This window comes from Pollachius pollachius (assembly GCF_949987615.1).
Source record: "Pollachius pollachius genome assembly, chromosome: 6".
Lineage (NCBI taxonomy): Eukaryota > Metazoa > Chordata > Actinopteri > Gadiformes > Gadidae > Pollachius > Pollachius pollachius.
Genome location: NC_136939.1, coordinates 14,532,972 through 14,557,972, shown reverse-complemented (window position 1 = coordinate 14,557,972; position 25,001 = coordinate 14,532,972). Strand labels below are relative to the sequence as shown.

The window sequence follows — 25,001 nt, the reverse complement described above, 5'->3', positions numbered from 1 at the left end:
TGTCCAGTCTTTTGTATAAACTTTCTCGTCCTGCAGTTTGCATTTATGTATTAAATCCAATATTGATAATATGCTTTGACGGCTCTTTGCCTCACTTGGCGACAGGTCGCGTTGGATAGATGTGCCTGCGTATGTACCATTACCATAAACTATAACGCTGGATCTAATGACTATCATTGGTGTGTAATACCATCAATAGACCGATTGATGGTGCAAAAGGGCTCTTCAATGTTCTTATGTTTTAGAAATGACTGCTGAAGCCCAATTAACCAGGCAAGACCATGCTCCAGATGTCAGTTGTACACACACACACACACACACACACACACACACACACACACACACACACGATCACTGCTTAACAAAAACCCAATCGTCTCCTGTCATAAAATAGCATGTAAACACTGATGGTGTAATGTTCAGTGCAGGACGGTCATCATGACGCTGAGTGGCCATGCTCCATCAGCGTGTAATACGTTGCAGATGCGGGGCCCCTGCACCACCGGGCCCTCCTGCATTCCTCTGGCTGACCATGGCCGTAAACCCCTGGGGTCTGCTGGGCTGGGGCTGGACAGGCTGCTGCCGCTGGGCACACTCTATGTGGAGGGGCCAGCCGCTGAGCTCCTTGTGGCCCCTGGAAAATAATACGTAATGTGGGACCACTCGCTCTACTGTCCCCCCTCCCTCCCTTGCACTTGGACTTATAGTATTTACCCAACCAAACCAATAAACTGAAGTCGCTGGTTTGAGAGAGAGCGAGACAGAGAGAGAGAGAGAGAGAGAGAGAGAGAGAGAGGGAGAGAGAGAGAGAGAGAGAGAGGGAGAGAGAGAGAAAGAGAGAGAGAGCAAGACAGAGAGATCGAGACAGAGAGAGAGAGAGATTGAGACAGAGAGACAGAGAGAGAGAGAGACAAAGAGAAACAGAGAGACAGAGAGAGAGAGAGAGAGAGAGAGCGAGAGAGAGAGAGAGAGACCGAGAGAGAGAGAGACAGAGAGACAGAGAGAGAGAGAGAGAGAGAGAGAGAGAGAGAGAGAGAGAGAGAGAGAGAGAGAGAGAGAGAGAGAGAGAGAGAGAGAGAGAGAGGGTTTGTCTGGAAAGGTTTAAAGAGGTTTCGAGAGAGCGAGGAAGAGAGGGAGGGAAAGTGAGGCGAGGGAAAAATCTGAGAGAGAGGGGGGGAGAGAGAGAGAGAGTGAGTGACCAATAGAGATTGAGAGTGAGAGAAAGTGAGAGGGAAAGTAAAAGAGAGTGAATAAGAGTGAGAAATAACTAGAGGCGATGAAGAGAGACGAAGAGAGAGAGAGTGACATAGTGAATAAGAGTAAGAGAGATGAACAAGAGCAAGCAAGAGAGCAGAGAGAGAGAAAGAAAGAGTGGGGAGAGAAAGAAAGAGAGAGGGAGAGAAAGAAAGACTTGCACAGAAGTATGAGGTGTCCCATTTCTTTGCAACAGCTGGTTCTTGTACTGAAGGCAGGATGCAAAAAAAGCACCAGAAAAACCCATAGCAAAATCTGAGACAGAGACCTGGAAAGACAGGGAGATACAAACACATTCTTATAGATCTCCCTCTCTTAAATATTAAGAATCAAATTAGATGATATAGAAAAAATGTTGAGTAAAGATAATAACAGGTTTATTATAGGTAGAGCTTCTGATGAAACTTGCAACTGTTTCAACTCACCAACCGCTCCTTACAGAACGGGACGTTACACATGAGCGTTAACAGCAAAGTTAGTCACACACATATACGTTTTGGCATAAAGTGAAAGTGGAACAAAGATACATTTTCAAAGATGATCGAGAGAAGAGAGAAAGCTCTCAAAGACAGGATGCATAGGAGGAAAGAAAGAGTGTGGGGGAAAAAAAGTTCTAATTGGATATTGTAAACAGAAAAAGACCAGGCAAGCACTTTCTTAACAGATTTGTTGTAAAAAAAAAAGAAAAAAAAAAGGAAAATGAGTGGTGTAAGCTGTTTCCATGGACGCCGTCGGCTGTGGAAGGAGGTCCGAGCTGTGTCATCAAAAGAGAGGGAGAGAGAAAGAGAGAGAGAGAGCGGGAGAGAGAGGGAGAGGGAAAGAGGGAGACAAGCAGTAAACATCAGCGTGTTATAGGACAGAATGGAACTGATGTGGCCAGCAGTCTTTCTGCTTCAGCTGCTCTACCTGCCCTACTCCACCAGCGTCCACACCGTACGTATAGCTCTACACCTTTCTTTTCGGTGGGTTTCTCATCAGCATTCGTGTTTTGAACAGATTGGTTGCGAGGAATGTGTGCTGGTCTTGTATTATGTCTAGTTATCATCAGTGCAGTGGTGTTTCTGTTTCTGATATTTTTCTAGAAGGATGTAAACATGGATTTTTCTGAGCTTCATGTCTAAGACATTTTTGTCTTCGTACAATTTGGTGGGGAACTTTTCTTTCCTGATCACAAAAAAATGATATGGCCAGGTCAATGTATTAATAGCATCACTGTTTCAAATACTTCAATATCCGACCTCTAGAAAGGAGTGGTCGGACAGCTGGTATCAAATTGAACCAGAGAACGGTTCGGAGTAGCGGTCTAAGTATGGTTTCAATGTCTTTCTACCTGCACTCGGAAGGGGCCAGGAAACAGGACGAGCAACCAATCAGACGTCATCATCGCAGACCTGCTTGAAGTTGCATCTTCCAAAACACCAAAGTCACCTGTAGAGCGCAAGGGTCAGGATGTATGTTCAATTCCGTGCGATGTAACCGCCAAACTACTGCGTGATGACAAAAACTCCCTGTGTGGTGAGTCAACATGGTAACCTTCATCATCACCACCACCACCAGCATCATTGTCATCATTAACACACTATTTTGTGTGTTTGTGTGTGTGTGTGCATTATATTTATCTGTTTGTGTTTGTGCCCACTTATGTGTGTGCTCATATGTGCGCTTGTGTGTGTGTATGTGTGTGTGCGTGATGTTGATCTGTGTTTATCTGTATGTCTGAGTGTGCGTGTGTGTGTGTGTGTGTGTATGCACGGGTGAATATGTCTGTCTGTGTGTATCTGTTTGTGTGTGTGTGTGTGTGTGTGTGTGTGTGTGTGTGTGTGTGTGTGTGTGTGTGTCTGTGTGTTTTGCATGGTTCAGGCCAGATACAGCAGTCTCTGCTGGCTTATGGCCGCAGCACCAGGAAGATGATCAGAGATGTGATGGATGAACAGCAGAGAGCCCTAGACTTCCTTACCACCCAGGTACAAACATTCCCCCCTCTTTAATTAGCTGGCTGTATGCATGTCATATCTCCTGTAGTTTATGATTGGCTTACAGGACGAATAGCTCAAATGTATTGGCTGACTATGCATGTGGTTTCACATCTAGTGTTTTATTGGCTGACTGTATACTGCACATGTGGTTTAACATCTGGTGCTTTATTGGCTGTCTGATTGGCTTACTGTTTGTATGTGGTCTCTCCCATCCAGTATCTGATTGGCTGACTGTATGCATGTGGTTTTACATCTGGCGTCTTATTGGCTGACTATGCATGTTATCTCATATAGTGTCTTAATGGCTGACTTTATGCATTTGGTCTCACATCTTGTGTCTTACTAGCTGACTGTATGCATGTAGCTTCTTGTTTTCAGGTGACAGAGCTCATCACCAAAATGCAGACCCTCAGTTTAGAGGTCCAGAGAAGCAACACAGAGATGTACGCTGTCAAACCAGTACAGTCCCATGGTAATAATAACCACACAAACCTACATGCACACATGCTCATGCGCATACACACACACACACACACACGTACACACAAACACATACACACAAACACACACACCAGCCGTAATAGTTGGAACCTAAAGCTATAACCAAACAAGCAAACGAGAAAGTAAACTTCCTTTTTTGTTTGTACTACATATTACACCCTTCATGCACTCAATACACACTAACCAATTAACAGTCAATGTCCATTAACCTATTTGAATGTGTGAGGAGGTGAACTGGTGAGGGAACTATAGCAGCCATCTAGGATTTAAATTAGTTCTCCCTGACCGAGCTAACGTTTAGAACCATGACGACCGCTATAGGAGGTGAAAATGACCTATTGGCCTGTGGGGTGTTGGATTGTGTGTGTGACCAGGACGGGACTGCAGTGACATCAAGGACAGTCTGGTGTCAGTGGTTCCGAAGATCCCCAGTGGGATTTACATCGCTCACCCCGAGAACACAGACTCCTCCTTCGAGGTAAACAAACCGTAGGCCTGGTTTGTCAGGCACCCATGTCTTAAATGGTATCATTGTGTCATCGTACCTATGACAACATCCATATGATATCAATGTATTAGCTCATACCCCGCTCTAACTCTGAAACCCGCTGTGTGTTTGTGTGAGGTGTTCTGTGAGATGGACTACATGGGGGGGGGCTGGACCGTGATCCAGAGGAGGGCCGAGGGCTTGATGGACTTCAAGAGACCCTGGGATGACTACGTTAATGGCTTCGGCCACCTTCCAGGTCAGCTGGTCTACACCTTCCATTCGTCTGATGACCCAAGCATGACGTTCACTATACGTACTCACTATACTGACTCTAATGTACTCACTATACTGACTCTAATGTACTCACTATACTGTCTCTAATGTACTCATTATACTGACTCTAAAGTACTCACTATACTGAATCTAATGTACTCACTATACTGAATCTAATGTACTCACTATACTGACTCTAATGTACTCACTATACTGACTCTAAAGTACTCACTATACTGAATCTAATGTACTCACTATACTGAATCTAATGTACTCACTATACTGACTCTAATGTACTCACTATACTGAATCCAATGTACTCACTATACTGACTCTAATGTACTCACTATACTGACTCGAATGTACTCACTATACTGAATATAATTTACTTATTATACTGACTCTAATGTACTCACTATACTGAATCTAATGTACTTACTATACTGAGTCTAATGTACTCACTATACTGAATCTAATGTACTCACTATACTGACTCTAATGTACTCACTATACTGACTCTAATGTACTCACTATACTGAATCTAATGTACTCACTATACTGAATCTAATGTACTCACTATACTAACTCTAATGTACTCGCCATACTGACTCTAATATATTTACTATAGTGATTATATTGTACTTACTATAGTGACTTTAATACCATACTGACTTACTCACTTTACTGACTCTAATACTTACTATACAGACTTATTTACTATATTGACTCTAATGTACTATACTGAGTTAATACTGAATAATGTATTAACTATACTAAAATACTATACTGAGCTTACAATACTGACTCGTATTTTTACTGACAAACTTACAATGCTGACTCTAGTGTACCCACTATACTTACTATATTATAATACTATAATCTATTAACTTACTACTGACTATGAACTGTGTGTGTGTATGTGTCTCTGTGTGTGTGTCTGTCTGTCGATCTGTGTTTTTGCATATTAATGTGTGTGTGTGTGTGTGTGTGTATGTGCGCACGTGCGTGCGTGTGTGTAGGAGAGCATTGGCTGGGCCTCAGCAAGGTGCATCAAATCCTGAACCAGAAGGAAACCCGTTTCCAGCTCCACATCGCCCTGGTCTCCCACGACGACGAGACCGCCTACGCCTCGTACGATGACGTCCACCTGGGGGACGATGCGCAGTTCTACAGCATCCACCTGGGCCGCTATGCTGGCAGCGCTGGTGAACACACACACACACAGACACACACACACACACACACACACACACACACACACACACACACACATACACACACACACACACACACACACACACACACACACACGCGCACACACAGAAAAACTCGAAAAAGATTAGGTTTCTAGCATTTGAAGTATGTGTATGTGTGTGTGTGTGTGGCGGTGCCTGCCCTCCACCTTTAATTAGGCGACGCGTTCCGCGGCTACGAGCAGGAGCAGAACCAAGACACGGCTCCGTTCAGCGCCACCGATGTGGACAACGACGGCTGTGTGCCGTCCTGCTCCATCCATAACCGCACGGTGGAGAGCTGCAGCGCCCAGTACAACCACACGGGCTGGTGGTTCAACCAGTGTGGTCTGGCCAATCTCAACGGTTCACCCGGAGACCGCGGCACACGGCCCGGGAGTGGCGGTGGGTACGCGGATGGGGGCACCCACATCCTGTGGGACACGTGGACGCAGAACGGCGTGCCGCACCTCATCAAGTCCGTCACCATGAAGATGCGGAGAATCACCACAAACAACTGATCACTTGGCTGGAGCGAGTTTTGGTTGTTTTTGTTGGGGCTAATTGAGTACATTAATACAGAATGTATTTTAATAGAAACTACAGGGTTTTAAGGATGTTGAGAAGGATAACCTTATATTCTGTTTTTGACTACGTTGGACAATTCTAATGAATAAATTGTAGCCTACATCTTATTGACACGTAAACACATTGTTGAATCCATTGTTTGAATGGCGCAGGTCTACACTAGAATGCAGTAAATAGAAAATTAGTTGGGTCCACTCACACTATTAGGTATATTTTATTTCATAACGTGAGTGATTCATTGTATTCAATACACTCATTATTTTTTAATTGGCGCACGCCATGAGCGTCGCTAGCAATTGAAAACATTCGGGACTAAAGCCCAGAAGTCAGAGTCCTCTTAAAAGCGGGGTTTCCCCCGAGAAAATTTGAAAATCGGGCTAAAATATGAAATTGTAACATAGTTTGAGAAGGAAAGGAAAGACCAATCGTCATGTCTGACTCACGTCGGGGCAGGCCTACTGAGGGGGTTAATGTTTACGTTAAGGATAGGAAAGTGCACCACATACACCAGCAGCCGAAATGAAACATTAGAAAAGCTTGTAGCCAAATAAACACTGTCATGCGCCTACCCAATGAATTCAACCGGGTTGAATTCACTGCGGGTCTCCTGAATCTGTGCATGCAGCACTAAACAGCAATGCAGCACCTATGCAGAATACAATTTGCAACATTTTGCAACAAATGATTCTATATCTGCCCATAAATGTACACGTCAGAATTTTGCGGTTTTCACTGGCTACAATATTGCATCTGTCAGTTGTCAAATTTGCTGAACAAAATGTTAAACTTCAATAATTGTTTATAGTCAACTTATATAGTCCATTTATTTAAGCTTTCAAAAGCATAACCATACGCTTCGCCACATCGGCGGGAAAACACGGCACACGTAAAGTACATCCATGAAATCAGCCAGTCTGCATGAATCGTATGACAACTGGATGGCAGGGGTTGCGGGCAAGGAATACACCGCAGGGGGGAACATGAGAGCCCCAGCTCGCCGTATACCAGTAGCCTGGGTGCTTTAAGCGTGGAACAAGCTGGATACGGAGCGGGTGAAAAACTCCTTAAATGTGTGTGTGTGTGTGTGTGTGTGTGTGTGTGTGTGTGTGTGTGTGTGTGTGTGTGTGTGTGTGTGTGTGTGTGTGTGTGTGTGTGTTTCTGTGTCACTCTGTTCGAGCCTGCACGAGAGTTCAATGTTGTCATTGTTACGTCTTTCTGACCAATCGCAGTTCAAGGCCGACCTGGGCTGTACCACTTCAGGAGGGGGCGCTCAGTTACTCCCCTCTAGACAAAATCGAATTGGTTGCGACGTTGACAGATTATATGTGTTGCGTGTGTAGAGTGAGTGAGAGGTTGTGGTTGCACAGCTCAGGCTACCGGACGGCACTGCAAGGAACTTTTATAAACGCAATATTGTTATCCCGCAGTAATCCGCCGGCGGCCCCCGAAACGTTAACGCCCAACAGGGAATTCTCCCGACTCGCCCGATTACAACTCCGCCTGTGTGTGTGTGTGTGTGTGTGTGTGTGTGTGTGTGTGTGTGTGTGTGTGTGTGTGTGTGTGTGTGTGTGTCTGTGTGTGTGTGTGTGTGTGTGTGTGTGCGTGCGTGCATGCGTGTGTTTGTGCGTGCGTGCGTGCGTGTGTGTGTGTGTGTGTGTGTGTGTGTGAGAGTGTGTTAGCATGCGTGCAGGCGTTATTCGATTGCCTGGTAACCTATGGTTACCAGGCAATCGGTAACCTATGGTTACCAGGCAACCTAGGTTACTAATATTCATACTGGTTTAAACAATACATTTGATATTATTTCCCATCTTTGCTGAGCAAGAGTTTTGTTCGAAAGTTCAGTGATTGAAAAATAAAAGCCCGGGCTATGAAGTTTTACGGTACCACTGTCATGCACCTGCAAGTGGACCTGGTTGAATTCACTGCGGGTCTCTCTTCTTATATCCATCTTACAAAATATATTTTATTACTGTCCTTCTCAACCCTCTCTGATCTCACTAAAAGGCTAGCAGCACGAAACAGCAATATCGACGAGATGCGCTATGCATAGAGAAGAAAGAATACCGACGTTGAATTTGCAACATTTTGCAACAAATTATTCCAAATCTGCCCATATATGGACACGTCAGAATTGTGCGGTTTTCACTGGCTACAATGTTGCATCTATGGCTGCTGGTAATGCAACCACAAAGAAGTATACTCTACGGGGCTATTTTCATCATTATTATTATTATTATTATTATTATTATTATTATTATTATTATTATTATTATTATTATTATTATTATTATTTGACGGCACAGCGATCCGGGGCTATTCCCAAAAGATCCGGGGCTATAGCCTCGAATGCCCAGGTCTAACGACGCGCCTGGCGCACGCAGTTGTAAGTTAACAGAAGCATCGCTGTGGAGAGCACACTTCCGTCATAAAAAGCTTGGGAAAGTCTCAGGAACACGACAAGCGGGCGTTTATATGGGCTTCCGGGGAATGTGCAGGGCCGGAGCAGCTGTTTTATCACACCGAGCAGCTGTGGACATTTCCCAACAACAGAGTGTTCTTTTTGGACCGAGGACTGCGAAGTGAGCTGGTTTATCTTGGCTGAGCTTTATGTGTGTTGGGAGATATGGGGAAAGCATAACACACGATTTTTATGAAATATAAAGACAGTTACAGTACAGTACTAATAATTTTCGAGAGTAAAATTAACAACAACCGTTTTTTATTTTTTTTGTATTGCTGAATATCGTCAAATCAAGATTCACGTCACGACGTAATAACCTTGTCCAGCAGATGGCGCTGTAAATTGGTCTGAGAAGAGTATGCGTGTGTGTTTTCGTAGCGCTGTGTGTGTGTGTGTGTGTGTGTGTGTGTGTGCAGCGTGCGTGCGTGTGTGTGTGTGTGTGTCTGTGTGTGTGTGCGTGCGTGTGATTCTGGCGATGCCATGGAAGATGAGCTGTGGGTGGTCTGGGTGTGTGTGTATGTGATGTTAATGACTGATGTTACTCACAGAGACGGGAGGAGAGCCAGGGACCAACTTCTGACATGAGGTGTTGAGATTGGTGGCAAAAAACATACAAACCTATTTTATGGATATGCTTTAATAACCTATTTTAAAGTTGATGGCATAGGAACATATAGAGCCTGTAATTGTATACAGTCTATGGTATAATAACATATTTTAACAGTCAGTAACCTACATTCCATGGTATAAGAATTATATATATATATATTATATACACTATATGGTATTGTAACTCACTTATTCATTCAACTGTATACGAACCTATTTGCAACACTCTGTGTAATAGGAACCTATTTAAAACAACCAACAGTATACAAACCTATTTAAAACAGTCGATAGTATATGAACCTATTTAAACCACTAATTGGAGCATATTTTATACTTATTTCGGGCGGCAGTGGAACAGAAGGAGAAGGTTTTCATGAAACCAGAAGGTTGCTGGTTTGATCCCTGGCTCGTCCTATCTAAGTCTCTAGGGCCTCTAATGAGGCAACGTACCAAAAAGGTTCCTGAAGATCTGGCTGTCGACTGGGATGGTTGCGGTCACCGACCATCGGTGTATGAATAAGTCTATGATTTGGTAAATCTAACGCACTAGCTCTAAAGGACTTTGAGAGACTGCAGGCATGAAAAGCATTGTTTAAATCCATTCCATTTACGATTTCCACAGGCTATGGAACCTACGACAGGAATTGTATAGATTCGTAGGCCAACTGCCATAACATATCAATATAATTATTACAACAATAAAACCCCAAGAGATATGTATATATCGAAGAGGGAGAGAGTGAAAGAGCGAGAGTAAAAGAGGAGAGAGAGAGAGGGGGAGGGAGAGAGGGAGATAGGGAGAAAGGGGGGTAGATAGATGCTGAATGTTCTTTTTGCAATGTTTGTTGGTCATGTGAGGTAAATGACAGAGACAAGAGACAGGGGGAGAAACAGAAAGGAAGAGAGAGGGAGGGAGAAAAAGTCTGAAAGAGAGGCAAATACATCTTATAAACGTATCAGGTACACATGCAAGCATGAACACACACGCACACACACACACACACACACACACACACACACACACACACACACACACACACACACACACACACACACACATACCTTATTTCAGAGAGGGAAAGTAAAGGAACAGTTGAGCAAAGCAATTCAGATGAGAGGAATGTGCTGCAAAACAAACAAAGAAAAGGTGAATGTGTGCGTGTGCATGTGTGTATGCGTGTGTGTGTGTGTGTGTGTGTGTGTGTGCGCGCGTGTGTGTGTGTGTGTGTGCGTGTGTGTGTGTGTGTGTGTGCGTGTGTGTTGAATGAGTGCAGATGGGAATCCTAAGGGGAGGAATTCTCTGCAGACTTTGCTTCCTCTGTATCCCTCCAGAGTCTGAGGAGTGTGGGAAAACTACACATACAGATATACAGAAACACACACACACACAGACAAACACACACACACACACACACACAATCTTTATCTTGATGAAGTCTTAAAACTGTCAATATTTGTCTGTTTATTGCTATCAATTAGTTTAGACTCAAGGCAGGCAGTTGCTGATAGGCCAAGAGGTATACTAGGAGATGAAAAGACACCAATGCTATAGAAAATATAAATGCACACAAACTTTTGTTTGCTTACCCAGAAAATGCTTTCACTCCATATATCGATCTGTCTCAACCAGTCATGAAAACCAATACCCCCTTGGCCCCCTCTCACCTCCCCACCGCCAAACATAACGAGGAAGCACTCCGTCCAGAGAAAGGAGGAAAAGGGACCACAAACGTGCGTTGAGAAACGTTGAGAAATAGATCAGAGACTACTGGAGGAATGAAACAAAAGATAGAGATACAGATAGAGAGAGAGAGGGAGGGGTTGAGTGAGGGAGTAAGTGAGTGAGTGATAGAGAGAGAGAGAGATAGTGTGTGAGTGAGCAGGAGGGAGAGGGAGAGAGAGAGAGAGAGGGAGAGAGAGAGAAGGAGAGAGAGAGGGGGGGGAGGGATAGGGAGAGAGAGAGCGAGAGAGAGAGAGAGAGAGAGAAGGAGAGAGAGAGAGAGAGAGAGAGAGAGAGAGAGAGAGAGAGAGAGAGGGGGGGGATAGGGAGAGGGATAGGGAGAGAGGAGGGGTAGATAGATGCTGAATGTTCTTCTGGCGATGTGCGTTGGGCATGTGAGGTAAAAGCCTCTGTCGGTCGGCTACAGCAGAGGATGAACGAGAGACGGGCAGCGCGGCGCGGACCTAACAGACCAGGTAACAGCAACCCAGCCAGGGCGCAGAGCCGCGACACCTTCCTCATGTATGGTGACTCTGCCGGGGCTGAAAACTGCTGCTCCGGACACTGCCTGGGGTGAGTACTGGCACACTTCTACAGCATCTTATACAATGTTAACAATGATATGACAGCACACACACACACACACACACACACACACACACACACACACACACACACACACACACACACACACACACACACACACACACATACAATAACATCTGAACTTTTTCCATTAAAATGTCAATAATGTGCAACATATTTCCAGTTTGTGGAAAAAAAAACGGTTTAAACTCAATCACATGTTTTACCATTTCATCTTCAAATGCAGCATTCTTGAGTTTGAGGAGAACAACAGTGGGTTACAGTATTTATTTATTAAATCAATACTGCCTTATGCTCTACTGAGTTCTGTTGAGGGCTGACAGATGGGCCAGAAATAACTTTTTGTTTAGTTTAGCAAGGAAGATGAGACTATCTCAGCCTGTTGCATGGTATTATGTTTGGTTTAGACTATTTTGTACGATTAATCATTTAATGTCTTAGAAACTGACATGTAAATAAGATTTAGTGCCTTGTGTGCTGTAAGAATATTGGGCCTGGTTTTAGTGTTAAATATGAAAATAATAATAATTTTACCAACAAGACAATGATACATTATTATTGTGTAGTGTAAAAAATATTATTATTATTATTAATATTAGTTGTATTGTTATTAAAAATACAATAAGAATAATAATCATATTACTAATATGACTAATAATGATACATTTGATTTATATAGGCCCTATATAAATCAAATGTATCATTATTAGTCGTATTAGTTATATGATTATTATTATTATTATTATTATTGAAAGGCCCTATATTATAGGGCCTTTCAATATTCCAAAGGAATTTAACAAGCGATTAAGAATGCTGTTTACCCAAAAGAATGATTCTGAAATAGAATCAGAATACAAACCAGTTTTCACACATCATACTTAATAAGCTAATATTAAACTAAATAAAGAAAGTTGAATATTGAGTTTACAAAGGACATGGTAAAGCATTATTTGTCAAACACTAAAATACTATACGTAAGAAGTCAAGGTTGACCCCCATTTGACCTCATTTATTTCGTTTTTTTTTTACTAATTTACAGTTTACACGTAAACGGTTGGGATTTGATCTTGGAGTGATGTGAGTTTTCTTTTCACCAAACATCAAACACTGAAATAAGTGGCAGAGACGCAGAAGGTTCCTGGAGTCTGGTGTTTCTGTCAAAAATATTTAGGAGTTGCACATAAATGCAAACAAAATTGCGCAAACCTCAATTTATGAACGATCTGACTGAACAAAAAATACAGATGCAAGACACGGATTGTTAAAAGTTTTAAGACATCCTTTACGTCAAAGGTTTACTTCGGGATTTTTCAACCTGGAACCTATATTTGGGGTAACAGGGCCCCGTCAGTGTGCTTGCTTTAAAAGTGCCTGTTTTGGCCACATAGAAGGGATCTATACACTGAAAGATAACTCCTTTCTTGACCTTTCGCTCGATCCTGTCTGTTTCTCATTGTGTCTAACCAAGTCCCGCTCAAATAGAAGGTGAACGATTATTGGAGAGAAGGGGGCCGGCCAGGGTTTGCGTGTTGGATGACAGAAAGTGTAGTTTAGTGTCATATAAAATATCTGGGCGAAGAAGTGTTGAGAACAAACAGACAGAATCAAAGAAAAATGAAAGAATAAATTAGTATTTCTCCATAGGGATCCCTTACATGTCAGTGCATGTCAGTGGCAAAATTAAACACTTTTAGAGGACATAAATTAAAGGGGCTCTATGGCCACAAAGTATAACATTAGAGGTTGTTTCACAGATTACGGTAGTGTGTTTCTGCTCAATACCAGTGTAGAAACTGTTGTGACCTCCAGTCAAACTCTCCCAGAGGTGTCCTATAATGACCTCGTCCCTCCCATTGACTGACAGCCCCGACGACGGCATCGGTAGGGGTGGCGAGGGTTCATCAGCGGCCCGGCTGAACGCCTTCAAGCGGCGGCAGGTCCTGCGAGGCCCCGCCTCCATGTTATGCGCCCCGCTCTTGAGCCCCTCGGACGCCGAGCAGCACTTCCTGGAGGCCGCCGAGTACGGCAACATTCCTGAGGTGCGGCGCATGCTGCTGCGCTCGCCCAGCCTCAACGTGAACGCCGTGGACTACATGGGCCAGAATGCATTGCAGCTGGCCGTGGCCAACGAGCACCTAGAGGTGACCGAGCTGTTGCTAGGCAGAACGGACCTGGCACGAGTGGGTGATGCCCTTCTATTGGCCATCAGTAAGATGTGTTTGTCTGTATCAGTGTGGGTTTCTGTGTGTGTGATTTGGTGGGGTTAGTTAAATGGTATCTGTGCGTGTGTGTTTGGGTGTAATAGGAAAGAATTGTCTTTGTGTGTTTTTAGGTGTGTAAGGTAAGGGGTATCTGTGTGTGTTTATGTGCGTTAGGTAAGGGGTATCTGTGTGTGTTTATGTGCGTTAGGTAAGGGGTATCTGTGTGTGTTTGTGTTTATGCACGTTAGGTAAGGGGTATCTGTGTGTGTGTGTTTATGTGCCTTAAGTAAGGGGTATCTGTGTGTGTGTGTTTATGTGCGTTAAGTAAGGGGTATCTGTGTGTGTGTGTTTGGGTGAATTAGGTAAGGGGTATCTGTTTGTGTGTTTGGGTGAATTAGGTAAGGGGTACCTGTGTGTGTGTTTATGTGCATTAGGTATGGGGTTTCTGTGTGTGTTTATGTATGTTAGGTAAGGGGTACCTGTGGGTGTGTTTATCTGCGTAAGGTAAGGAGTATCTGTGTGTGTGCGTTTATGTGCGTTAGGTAAGGGGTATGTTCGTATCACAGAGGCACTACTGGCTCACCCGTCCTTCAAAGACAGCCGCCGCCTGACTGCCAGTCCGGCCCAGGCGGACATGTTGGACGACTTCTACGCATATGATGAGGACGGGACGCGGTGAGACGGGCCGCCTTCTTCTTCCAGTTAAACTTTATTTATTGCACCTTTCACAACAGGACATGAGTAATTACCTAGTATTTATTGTACATAAATATTTGCACGATTTGCTCAACTGTTTTACTGTAGTTTTTCACTGTTGTAGAATGGAATGTTACATGTAGACCACACAACCAGGACATTAGATTGGATTGGACAACATTATGTTAGAATATATTGTAATATATTTAGATTAGACTAGATTAGACTAGATTAGATTAATAGATTTGATTAGACAATTATATCATGTTAGATGAGCTGACGTTCGATACGCTATACTTAGGGAGCGGGTTCTATTCTATAGAACCCGCTCCCTAAGTATAGCGGATGCAGTTAAATCTTTGCATCATAACCGCTATATATATATTAAGATATGACCTATGGTTTAAAAGACTAGATATCTAAACACAATTTATAAATCTATCAAGGAACCTCATAACTTAACACTTGGCTACTCAATGCTGTTGTAGATGATGACATCATTTCGAGATGTACATACTGGCATCTTACAGGCCACCGTAGTTCCCCCTACGTCGTGGGAGAGGGAGGGATAAGGGAGGGGGATGTGAAATAGAGTGGGGGTGGGTGATACCACATGCCCCTGTTCCCACAGGATGTTCTTCCATGGATATTCTTAGAGGTCTGTAAGACAGATCAGGTTCATCCCTGATGTGCGCTTGTGTGCTTTTGTGTGTGTGTGTGTGTGTGTGTGTGTGTGTGTGTGTGTGTGTGTGTGTGTGTGTGTGTGTGTGTGTGTGTGTGTGTTTGGCTCATATTCCCATAGATTCTCCCACGACGTGACACCGGTGATCCTGGCTGCCCACTGCCAGGAGTACGAGATCGTCCACACGCTGCTCGGGAAGGGGGCCACCATCGACACCCCCCACGACTACTTCTGCTGCTGCGACTCCTGCAACTACCAGCAGCAATACGACTCCTTCAGCCACTCACGGTCCAGGATCAACGCCTACCGCGGGCTGGCCAGCCCCGCCTACCTCTCGCTGTCCAATCAGGACCCGGTGCTGGCGGCCCTGGAGCTGAGCAACGAGCTGGCCGTGCTGGCCGACATCGAGAAGGAGTTTAAGGTGAGGGTCCGACTGGCGGGATGGTTGGGAACACACACACACACGAAGCCCAGACACTCAGACATGCATGCATGTGCACGGAGTCACATGCACGCAAACACTAAAAAACACGTAAACAAACACGTGCACAGAAAACGCAAACACACCCTAACCCATGGATGCAAACAACATGCAATTCACACACACGTTGACAAAATACTGGAGTGACTGGACTGGGTTCTCAGCTGAGAGGGTGAGGAGAACACAGCACAGGCCTGGCTGACCACACGGGAACCAAGCAGAACACCTTCCTCTCCATGCTCCGACTGCGCCCTGTCACTCCCTCTGGACACATGCATGCTAAGGCACCTAGAGAGAGAGGGTAGGCCTACCTTAGATGGTAGTGTACTTATGAAGTTAGGGTATAAGGATACAGCTTAGGGCAATGAGAAATAATGACAATGACGCACATTGCATTCGTGAATGGTACCACACACACACAAACGCACACACACACACACACACACGCACACACGCACACACACACACACACACACACACGCGTGTGCTTAACGCCACCTCTCCTCCTCTTCTCTCATCTTGTCTCTGCAGAATGACTACCACCGCCTGTCCACCCAGTGCAAAGACTACGTGGTGGGTCTGCTGGACCTCTGTCGCAGCACCAAGGAGGTGGAGGCCATCCTGAGCGGCGAGACGCACTTTGAGGACAGCTTCGAGCCGCCCGTCCGCACCTCCCTCACCCGCCTCAAACTGGCAATTAAGTACGAGCTGAAGAAGGTTGGTGTGACGTCCGTCATATGTTCCCGTCTGGCTGTTGCCGCCATTAAATTTGTTGGGTGTTGGTGTTATGTCGGTCTTACATTGGTGCTTTTTGGTGTAACATGTGGTCCTTAAGTATGCTTCCACTTTGTTGGTGTTACATTGGTTCTATGTTGGTGACACATTGGTCTTATGTTGGTGAAAAATGTTTCTTCATTAGGTGTTATGTTACATTGGGGTTATGGTGGTCTGACATATATGTTACACCTGTGCTACGTTAGTGTTACATTACTTGGTATAACTTTGGGTTTCACTTTCACTTTGGCTTAACATTGTGAAACCCATGGTTAATAGAGTCTTTGATACGAAACTAAGTAATAAACAAGATGAATTATGTGTGTCTTGTACGCTGATGTTATGTGTATGTCTTATTTGTCTTATTGGTCTATATTCTTATCACATTTGTCTTATGTTGGTCTAATATTAGTGTTGCAAAATTAACATCACAAAGCAGTGTGTTGATTATAAGATAGTGTGATGTTATATTGTCCAGGGTGCTTCTAAGCTACACTATCTGTGGCTGGGTTTTACTGGTCTGTAAACTAGCCTCCGAGAAGCACTTTGCTCTGTTCTCCAGCCTCATTCCTCATTCCTCCAGTACAGATAACAGACTAGAGTGGAAACACTGGTTAAGGTCATAGAGGCAGTGAAATACTATAGCCTGACATCCTTCTCTGCCTCCCAAACAAAAATACACACAGATACACACACACACGCACACACACACACACACACACACACACACACACACACACACACGCACACACACACACACACACACACACAAACCCAGACAGATACATAGCCCCCCCCCCATACACACACACCCACACACGTACACCCAGACAGACACAACTCTCCCACACAATCACAAATATTCATTCCCCACCCATCATCTCCCCGCCACTCACATGAGTGCATAGATTTGCGTACACATATAAACATGCACACACACGCACACACACACCCATGCACACACACACACACACACACACACACACACACACATACATATTCATAAACCCATCCCGTTACACACATACAGACAATTAAACCCACACATACAGACGTAGACATGCTCGCTGACACACACCTTGTGTGTTGTGCTGCAGTTCGTAGCCCATCCCAACTGCCAGCAGCAGCTGCTCAGCATCTGGTACGAGAGCCTGCCAGGCCTCCGGCAGCAGACCACCACCGTCAAGCTGCTGGTGGTCCTGGCCGTAGGGCTGGGGCTGCCCGCCCTCGCCATGGCCTACTGGGTAGCCCCCTGCAGCAAGGTACCACATCTTAATATAGACATTAACTACTGGGTAGCCCCCTGCAGCAAGGTACCACATCTTAAGATAGGCATTAACTACTGGGTAGCCCCCTGCAGCAAGGTATTAGATCATAATATTGATATTACAATTGATATTAACTACTGGGCAGCTCCCTCCAGTAAGGTATGAGATCATAATAAATATAAATATAATTCATATTAACTACTGGGCAGCCCCCTATAGTAAGGTACAACATCATATAAAGATATTATCATTCATATTAACTATCAGCTAGCCCCTTGCAGTAAGGTATGAGATCATAATAAATATATATATAATTCATATTCACTACTAGGTAGCTCCCTGCAGAAGGTATTAGATCATAAGATATTATAATTCATATTAATGTTACGACCCTCAAGTCTAGGGGATAGAGTCAATCAAACGAACAGAAGACTCTGGGAATCACGAGTATAGAAAATGATTTATTGTAACAACAAAAGAATATCAAGCCTGAAAGAAGCTATACATCATCAGGGTGAGCCTAGGCCAAAATAATATTTTTTCAAATAGATGTATGCTCTCTCTCCCTCTCTCTCTCTCTCTCTCTCTCTCTATCTCTATCTCTATCTCTATCTCTCTCTCTCTCTCTATCTCTCTCTCTCTCCCTCCAGGTGGGCCGGGTGATGCGCAGTCCGTTCATGAAGTTCGTGGCTCATGCCTCCTCCTTCACCATCTTCCTTGCTCTGCTGGTGCTCAACGCCGCCGACCGCTTCGCCGGACCCCCCCTGCTGGCAAACATGACCCACCTCCACAGACCCCCCGCCGGCGGGCCCTCTGCCCCCCAGCCGGACCCCCTGCTGCTCTACCGGATGACCACCACCCCCTTCACCTGGATGGAGACACTCATCATATCCTGGGTCATAGGTGAGGACTACTCATATCTGGGGTCATAGGTCAGGACTACTCATATCCTGGGTCATAGGTGAGGACTACTCATATCCAGGGTCATAGGTCAGGACTACTCATATCCTGGGTCATAGGTCAGGACTACTCATATCCAGGGTCATAGGTGAGGACTACTCATATCCAGGGTCATAGGTGAGGACTACTCATATCCAGGGTCATAGGTGAGGACTACTCATATCTGGGGTCATAGGTCAGGACTACTCATATCCTGGGTCATAGGTGAGGACTACTCATATCCAGGGTCATAGGTCAGGACTACTCATATCCTGGGTCATAGGTCAGGACTACTCATATCCAGGGTCATAGGTGAGGACTACTCATATCTGGGGTCATAGGTGAGGACTACTCATATCTGGGGTCATAGGTGAGGACTACTCATATCCAGGGTCATAGGTCAGGACTACTCATATCCAGGGTCATAGGTCAGGACTACTCATATCCAGGGTCATAGGTGAGGACTACTCATATCCTGGGTCATAGGTCAGGACTACTCATATCCAGGGTCATAGGTGAGGACTACTCATATCCAGGGTCATAGGTGAGGACTACTCATATCCAGGGTCATAGGTCAGGACTACTCGTATCCAGGGTCATAGGTGAGGACTACTCATATCCAGGGTCATAGGTCAGGACTGCTCATATCCAGGGTCATAGGTCAGGACTACTCGTATCCAGGGTCATAGGTCAGGACTACTCGTATCCAGGGTCATAGGTCAGGACTACTCATATCCAGGGTCATAGGTCAGAACTACTCGTATCCAGGGTCATAGGTCAGAACTACTCGTATCCAGGGTCATAGGTGAGGACTATTCATATCTGGGGTCATAGGTCAGGACTACTCATATCCTGGGTCATAGGTCAGGACTGCTCATATCCTGGGTCATAGGTGAGGACTACTTGTATCCTGGGTCATAGGTGAGGACTACTCATATCCAGGGTCATAGGTCAGGACTACTCATATCCAGGGTCATAGGTCAGGACTACTCGTATCCTGGGTCATAGGTGAGGACTAGTCGTATCCGGGGTCATAGGTGAGGACTACTCGTATCCTAGGTCATAGGTGAGGACTCCTGCGTCAAAGTCTGCCCATGAGCATTGTGTTTCCTGGGGGTCCCCATACTGCAGGTATGATCTGGGCGGAGGTGAAGGAGATCTGGAGTCAGGGTCCGGGGGAATACCTGCTGGAACCCTGGAATTTTCTAGACTTCGGGATAATGGCCATCTTCCTGGCGTCGTTCAGCTGCCGCTTCTCTGCCTTCAGCCACGCCCTGGCAGCCCAGACCTTCGTCCACCAGCACTACAGCGGCGTCTTCAACCTCTCGCTGCTGCCCCCGGAGCTCAGATACTTCACCCTCGGCAAGGGACACACAAACACAGCACCCAATATTCATAACCCAAAGCAACTTACTGATTTCTTTTTTTCCAAGATTACCTCGTTAATTCGTAGTATCAAAGGGTAAGCATCTTGCTCAGGGATGCCTCTAGTTCAATTGTAGAAACTAGGATTCAAACCTAAACCTTTCAACTGGGAGTCAACCACTTGACCATCCTACCTTCATTACTATAATGGGTGGCTAACTATAGTTCATAGATGGTACTAGCATAAGAGGCTCTACTACAAACAGCATCAGAGGAACACGCCACACGCCATTCCTGTATTTGTTGATTGTGACAGTTAGGAATAACGTGGCGGTCTCTCCCTGTGTGTGTGTGTGTGTGTGTGTGTGTGTGTGTGTTCCTCTGTAGCGCGGATGGACTGGTTGCCCTCGGACCCCCAGCTGGTGTCGGAGGGTCTGTACGCCGTGGCCGTGGTGCTCAGCTTCTCGAGGATCGCCTACATCCTGCCGGCCAACGAGAGCTTCGGGCCGCTGCAGATCTCGCTGGGCAGGACGGTGAAGGACATCATGAAGTTCATGGTCATCTTCATCCTTGTCTTCCTCGCCTTCATGATCGGCATGTTCAACCTCTACTCCTATTACCTGGGGGCCAAGGAGAACGACGCCTTCACCACGTGAGACACCAGGACACACACACACACACACAACACACACACACACACACGCACACACACACACACACACTTTGACACAGTCACCGTGTTATAAGAACATTGAGGTAGAGTCGATCATGTAAACACAAAGATTGTGTTTTTGATATTTTGTTATATACAAGTTATATACAATATACAAGTTTATAAAGTTTAAGGATTGAAGGAAAGAATAAAAAATTTAGCCGATTTCAGGTCAGGATTTGTACTCATTTGTACTGATTATTATATAACCTGGCTCTTCTGACATTACAAGTATACCTAGATGTATGACAGATAGATGAGCAAAGTGTACTACAGTCAACTGGGTAGGCTGGTAGACTGATCTGTCCAGCACACATCTATTTGGATGTGTGCTGTACGCCCACTTGTGATGTCGGAAGGCGCAGATTTTGAAAACGGCTTGTAACAGCTAATCACACTCACACCTGGTAGTGTATTATATGTCACCTTGAAATAAATCTCAACAGTGCAGAAATGAAATGAATTTGTTGATGATGATGAGACCAATGACAAACAATGAAGGGGATCAACGGTGTGTCCCGGTGTCTGTCTTTCAGTTTGGAGGAGAGCTTCAAGACGCTGTTCTGGGCCATCTTCGGCCTCTCCGAGGTGCGCTCAGTGGTGATCAACAACGAACACAAGTTCATCGAGAACATCGGCTATGTGCTGTACGGCGTCTACAACGTCACCATGGTGGTGGTGCTCCTCAACATGCTCATTGCCATGATCAACAGCTCCTTCCAGGAAATCGAGGTACGACCGGGGAGAAGGGATCCACTCTGAGTGCATCCATTCTCCATGTTTCTACCTTGAGGATGTGGGGTTGTTTCCTGGCCCTCAGGGCCATTCCGCTCATGCTAAGAGTTATCATCTCACGATATAGTAAGACACTTTGGAAAAAGCGATGGCATCAAAATGGCTTGCATGTATTTATTGAATTACACAATTACTCCACGTTATTTTAATAACGTTGCTCATTTTAGGCAGTGGTTAGACACTGATTCTGATTACATTATCTCTAGAATAACTTTAAGGCAAAACAAATATAGAAGAGTTTACACATGTCAAGCCTCATAGCATAATTGCCTAAGTCATATTTTAAGGTTCATCTTGTATTTGGCGTAAAAAATGCCTAGATCAACTAGATGACTTAGGCAGATAATGATTATTGAATGTAAAAAGCACTCTGATTGGCTTAAGACATAGCCAATGAGGCACCTTGAATCAGCAGCAAAAGGAGAGTAGAGTTAGGTTAGATATCACAATTTGGCCACAATATGACATAGGGCGGAAATGATGCTATGAGGCCAACAGTATGGGTCCAAAACATTCCCGTTATAATACCTAATTATTTCTCTGCCTTATCCCTATCGTCCCTCACCCCTAAACGGGGGGGGGCAGAACGACGCGGATGTGGAGTGGAAGTTTGCCAGGGCCAAACTGTGGTTCTCTTACTTCGAGGAGGGCAGGACCATCCCGGTGCCCTTCAACCTGGTCCCCAGCCCCAAAGCCCTACTGGGCCTGGCCACCGGCCTCAGAGACATGCTGCTGCACCGCCTGGCCGGGCCCGGAGACCCAGAGCCGGCAGCCGCCCAGCTCAACCAGGCACAGAACCACGTTAACACTTAAAGCTGCTGCAGGAGGGACTTCAGAGGTGCAGAAAGGGAGAGCAGAAAAGGGCAAGGTTTTAAAGATAAACAACCCCATAAAAGGATAGCAGACATTCTTACAGAACATTTCATCAACTCACTGCTGAATAATAATGGTGTATCTAACAAGTTTCATTCAAAGTATAGCTCTTAAATCGTACCTACAGCACCTTTAAGACAACACCCTATTCAACCCAGTGAATGTAGGTGGTGTTACCAAGGGAACATTTAGTGAAAATCAATTGAAAATTGAATTAGCAAAATAACAATTGAAATGGCAGCTAATGGCGTCCATGTAGAATAGTTACCATTAATTCATTTTGCCAATGTTTTCAGCCATTCGACCCATTCCGAAAAAAATGCTACTTAAGAGACAGGTAGGGGGAAGGCTGGAGAACATTGAGGGTCAAACCCAGAACCTTTCCGTTTGAAATAGAACCCTGCCCACAAAATATATTTCTGCTAATTCCCTTTTGATTCTTATTTTTAATCATAATTGTTCACTGTGTGTCTCTGCTGTAATGAATTATCTTTGACCTCTGCTACTCTTTGCTGTAGTTGTGCTCTATGGAGCCAACACTCGTCCAAGTAGTTTTCCAGCCACACTCATTCCTTCTCTCAAGACACAGATAAAAGTTGGACTGGTTGTGATCACTGACACAGCAAAATCCCCCCCCCCCCCCGCAACAAACACAGACACACACGCACGCACGCACGCACGCACGCACACACACACACACACACACACACACACACACACACACACACACACACACACACACACACACACACACACACACACACACACAGGAGTCACAAAACCATCTGTAGGCTAAACTCGGCTAAAAGTATTTTTAACCCGGCCCAAAGTTTTAGTACTTCCTTGCCCTTGTATAAGAAAGTGTAAAAGCCAGAGTCTTAACGGTCTTATATAACTGTCTAATGGTGGTTATATGGGACCAGTTCCAGTAATAGATGCAATTATGTTATTATGTTACCTAAAGGAAAATTTATGGCTTAACGTTTCAAATTCCCTCTTTTCCTTGAACCAAAGTTTACGTAGGCACAACAAATATCAAATAACATACAACCAAAACAAAGTATATTGTGTGACAAGCTCGTTAGATGCCATTTATTCAACCATGACGATAAGAACATTACATTGCAAGACGCTACTCTTGTCCATAGCTCTTGTTGCTATCCTGTTAGCTGTTATTACAACAAAGCGTGTGAGCACCTCCTTGTGGTCATACAGTGGCACAACAGACTGCTAAAATATGTATACTCCCATTAAACAAAACAAAGAAGGGAGCTTACAAAACTTGGTTTTGGAAGTTTATAAAGCCCCTCCACCTCTGGGGATGTAAGCTAATTGGCTAACAGTTTGAGACTGTCATTGTAATATAGGAAAAATACTAATCAAGTTGACATGGTTGTTTTCTAGTTGGGGGGCAGTAAAGGTTCCGGATACAGCAGTGCTACCAGCCCTTCGAGATACCAGGTAAACCCACATTATACATGGTTCAAATATCATCACACACTCTCACACACAAACACACACACACACAGACACACACACACACACACACACACACACACACACACACACACACACATACACACACACACACACACACAAAGCTAGGATACACCTGTTGCTCACCTGCTGGTTGCATGTGGGCTGTTTCAGATGATCATGAAGCGTCTGATAAAGCGTTACATCATCAAAGCGCGGGCTGACAAGGAGAGCGACGAGATCACAGAGGGTACGAGAGCCAGTGATGGCGTCTTTGGTTCATACTGTTTCACTCTTCATTCATTGAGCAGAAAGCATCTGTCCAAAGCGACTCAATATTTCCGATAAGTACCATAAGAAGCAGATCCAAAGCTTACAGGTTAGGGTGTTTTGACTTCAGGCCGAATGGTTGAATGTTTCAGTGGGGGAGGGGGGGAGTTAGATGAGTGTGTGTGTGTGTGTGTGTTTATAGGAGTGTGTTTGTGTGTGTGTGCATGTCTGCAGTTGTTTTATATGCATGAATGTGTGTTTGTGTGCGTGCGTGCGTGCGTGCGTGCGTGTGTGCGTGCGTGCGTGCGTGTGTGTGTGTGTGTGTGTGTGTGTGTGCAGGGGAGCTGAAGGAGATCAAGCAGGACATCTCCAGCCTGCGCTACGAGCTGCTGGAGGACCAGGCCCAGACCACAGAGACCATGAGGAGGCTGCTCAGGAGCCTGGAAGACAGCAAGTCTCCTTCAAAGTAGCTCCTCCCTAGGTCCACACACACACACACACACACAGTCTGCCACGCATAACCACAGCCACACACACACACGCATGCATGCATATACTCTTCCATATGAACACACTCACAAATACATACACGCACACACAAACAACCTCACATGCACACACACAATCATGCATGTATGCACAGACACACATATCCACACACCCTACATGCAAAGTCTTCCTGTTTTACTTTATCCCCCGAAAAAAAAAAATCTTTCTTTTTTTTTTTTTACAAATATCTAATGTGATAATTCACTG

General features: G+C 44.9%; 2 protein-coding genes across 2 annotated transcripts; both read left to right on the top strand.

Moving 5' to 3' along the window:
• Positions 1 to 2,115: 2,115 nt before the first annotated feature.
• angptl5 (angiopoietin-like 5) lies at positions 2,116 to 6,318 on the top strand (the record flags this gene model as incomplete). The annotated part of the gene is made up of 8 exons (XM_079738766.1): positions 2,116 to 2,187; positions 2,598 to 2,769; positions 3,115 to 3,218; positions 3,609 to 3,702; positions 4,106 to 4,209; positions 4,357 to 4,477; positions 5,514 to 5,699; positions 5,907 to 6,318. The coding sequence occupies 8 exons, from the start codon at positions 2,116 to 2,118 to the stop codon at positions 6,245 to 6,247; spliced, it is 1,194 nt and encodes a 397-aa protein (XP_079594892.1). The 3' UTR covers positions 6,248 to 6,318.
• A 5,222-nt stretch (positions 6,319 to 11,540) lies between these two features.
• On the top strand, positions 11,541 to 24,843 carry LOC307076639 (short transient receptor potential channel 6-like; the record flags this gene model as incomplete). The annotated part of the gene is made up of 14 exons (XM_079737712.1): positions 11,541 to 11,680; positions 13,578 to 13,921; positions 14,457 to 14,589; positions 15,413 to 15,713; positions 16,305 to 16,490; positions 17,645 to 17,809; positions 18,466 to 18,718; positions 19,886 to 20,116; positions 20,507 to 20,771; positions 21,368 to 21,563; positions 22,212 to 22,415; positions 23,904 to 23,960; positions 24,150 to 24,225; positions 24,585 to 24,843. 14 exons carry the CDS (start codon positions 11,541 to 11,543, stop codon positions 24,713 to 24,715), a joined length of 2,682 nt encoding a protein of 893 aa, XP_079593838.1. The 3' UTR covers positions 24,716 to 24,843.
• Positions 24,844 to 25,001: the final 158 nt, after the last annotated feature.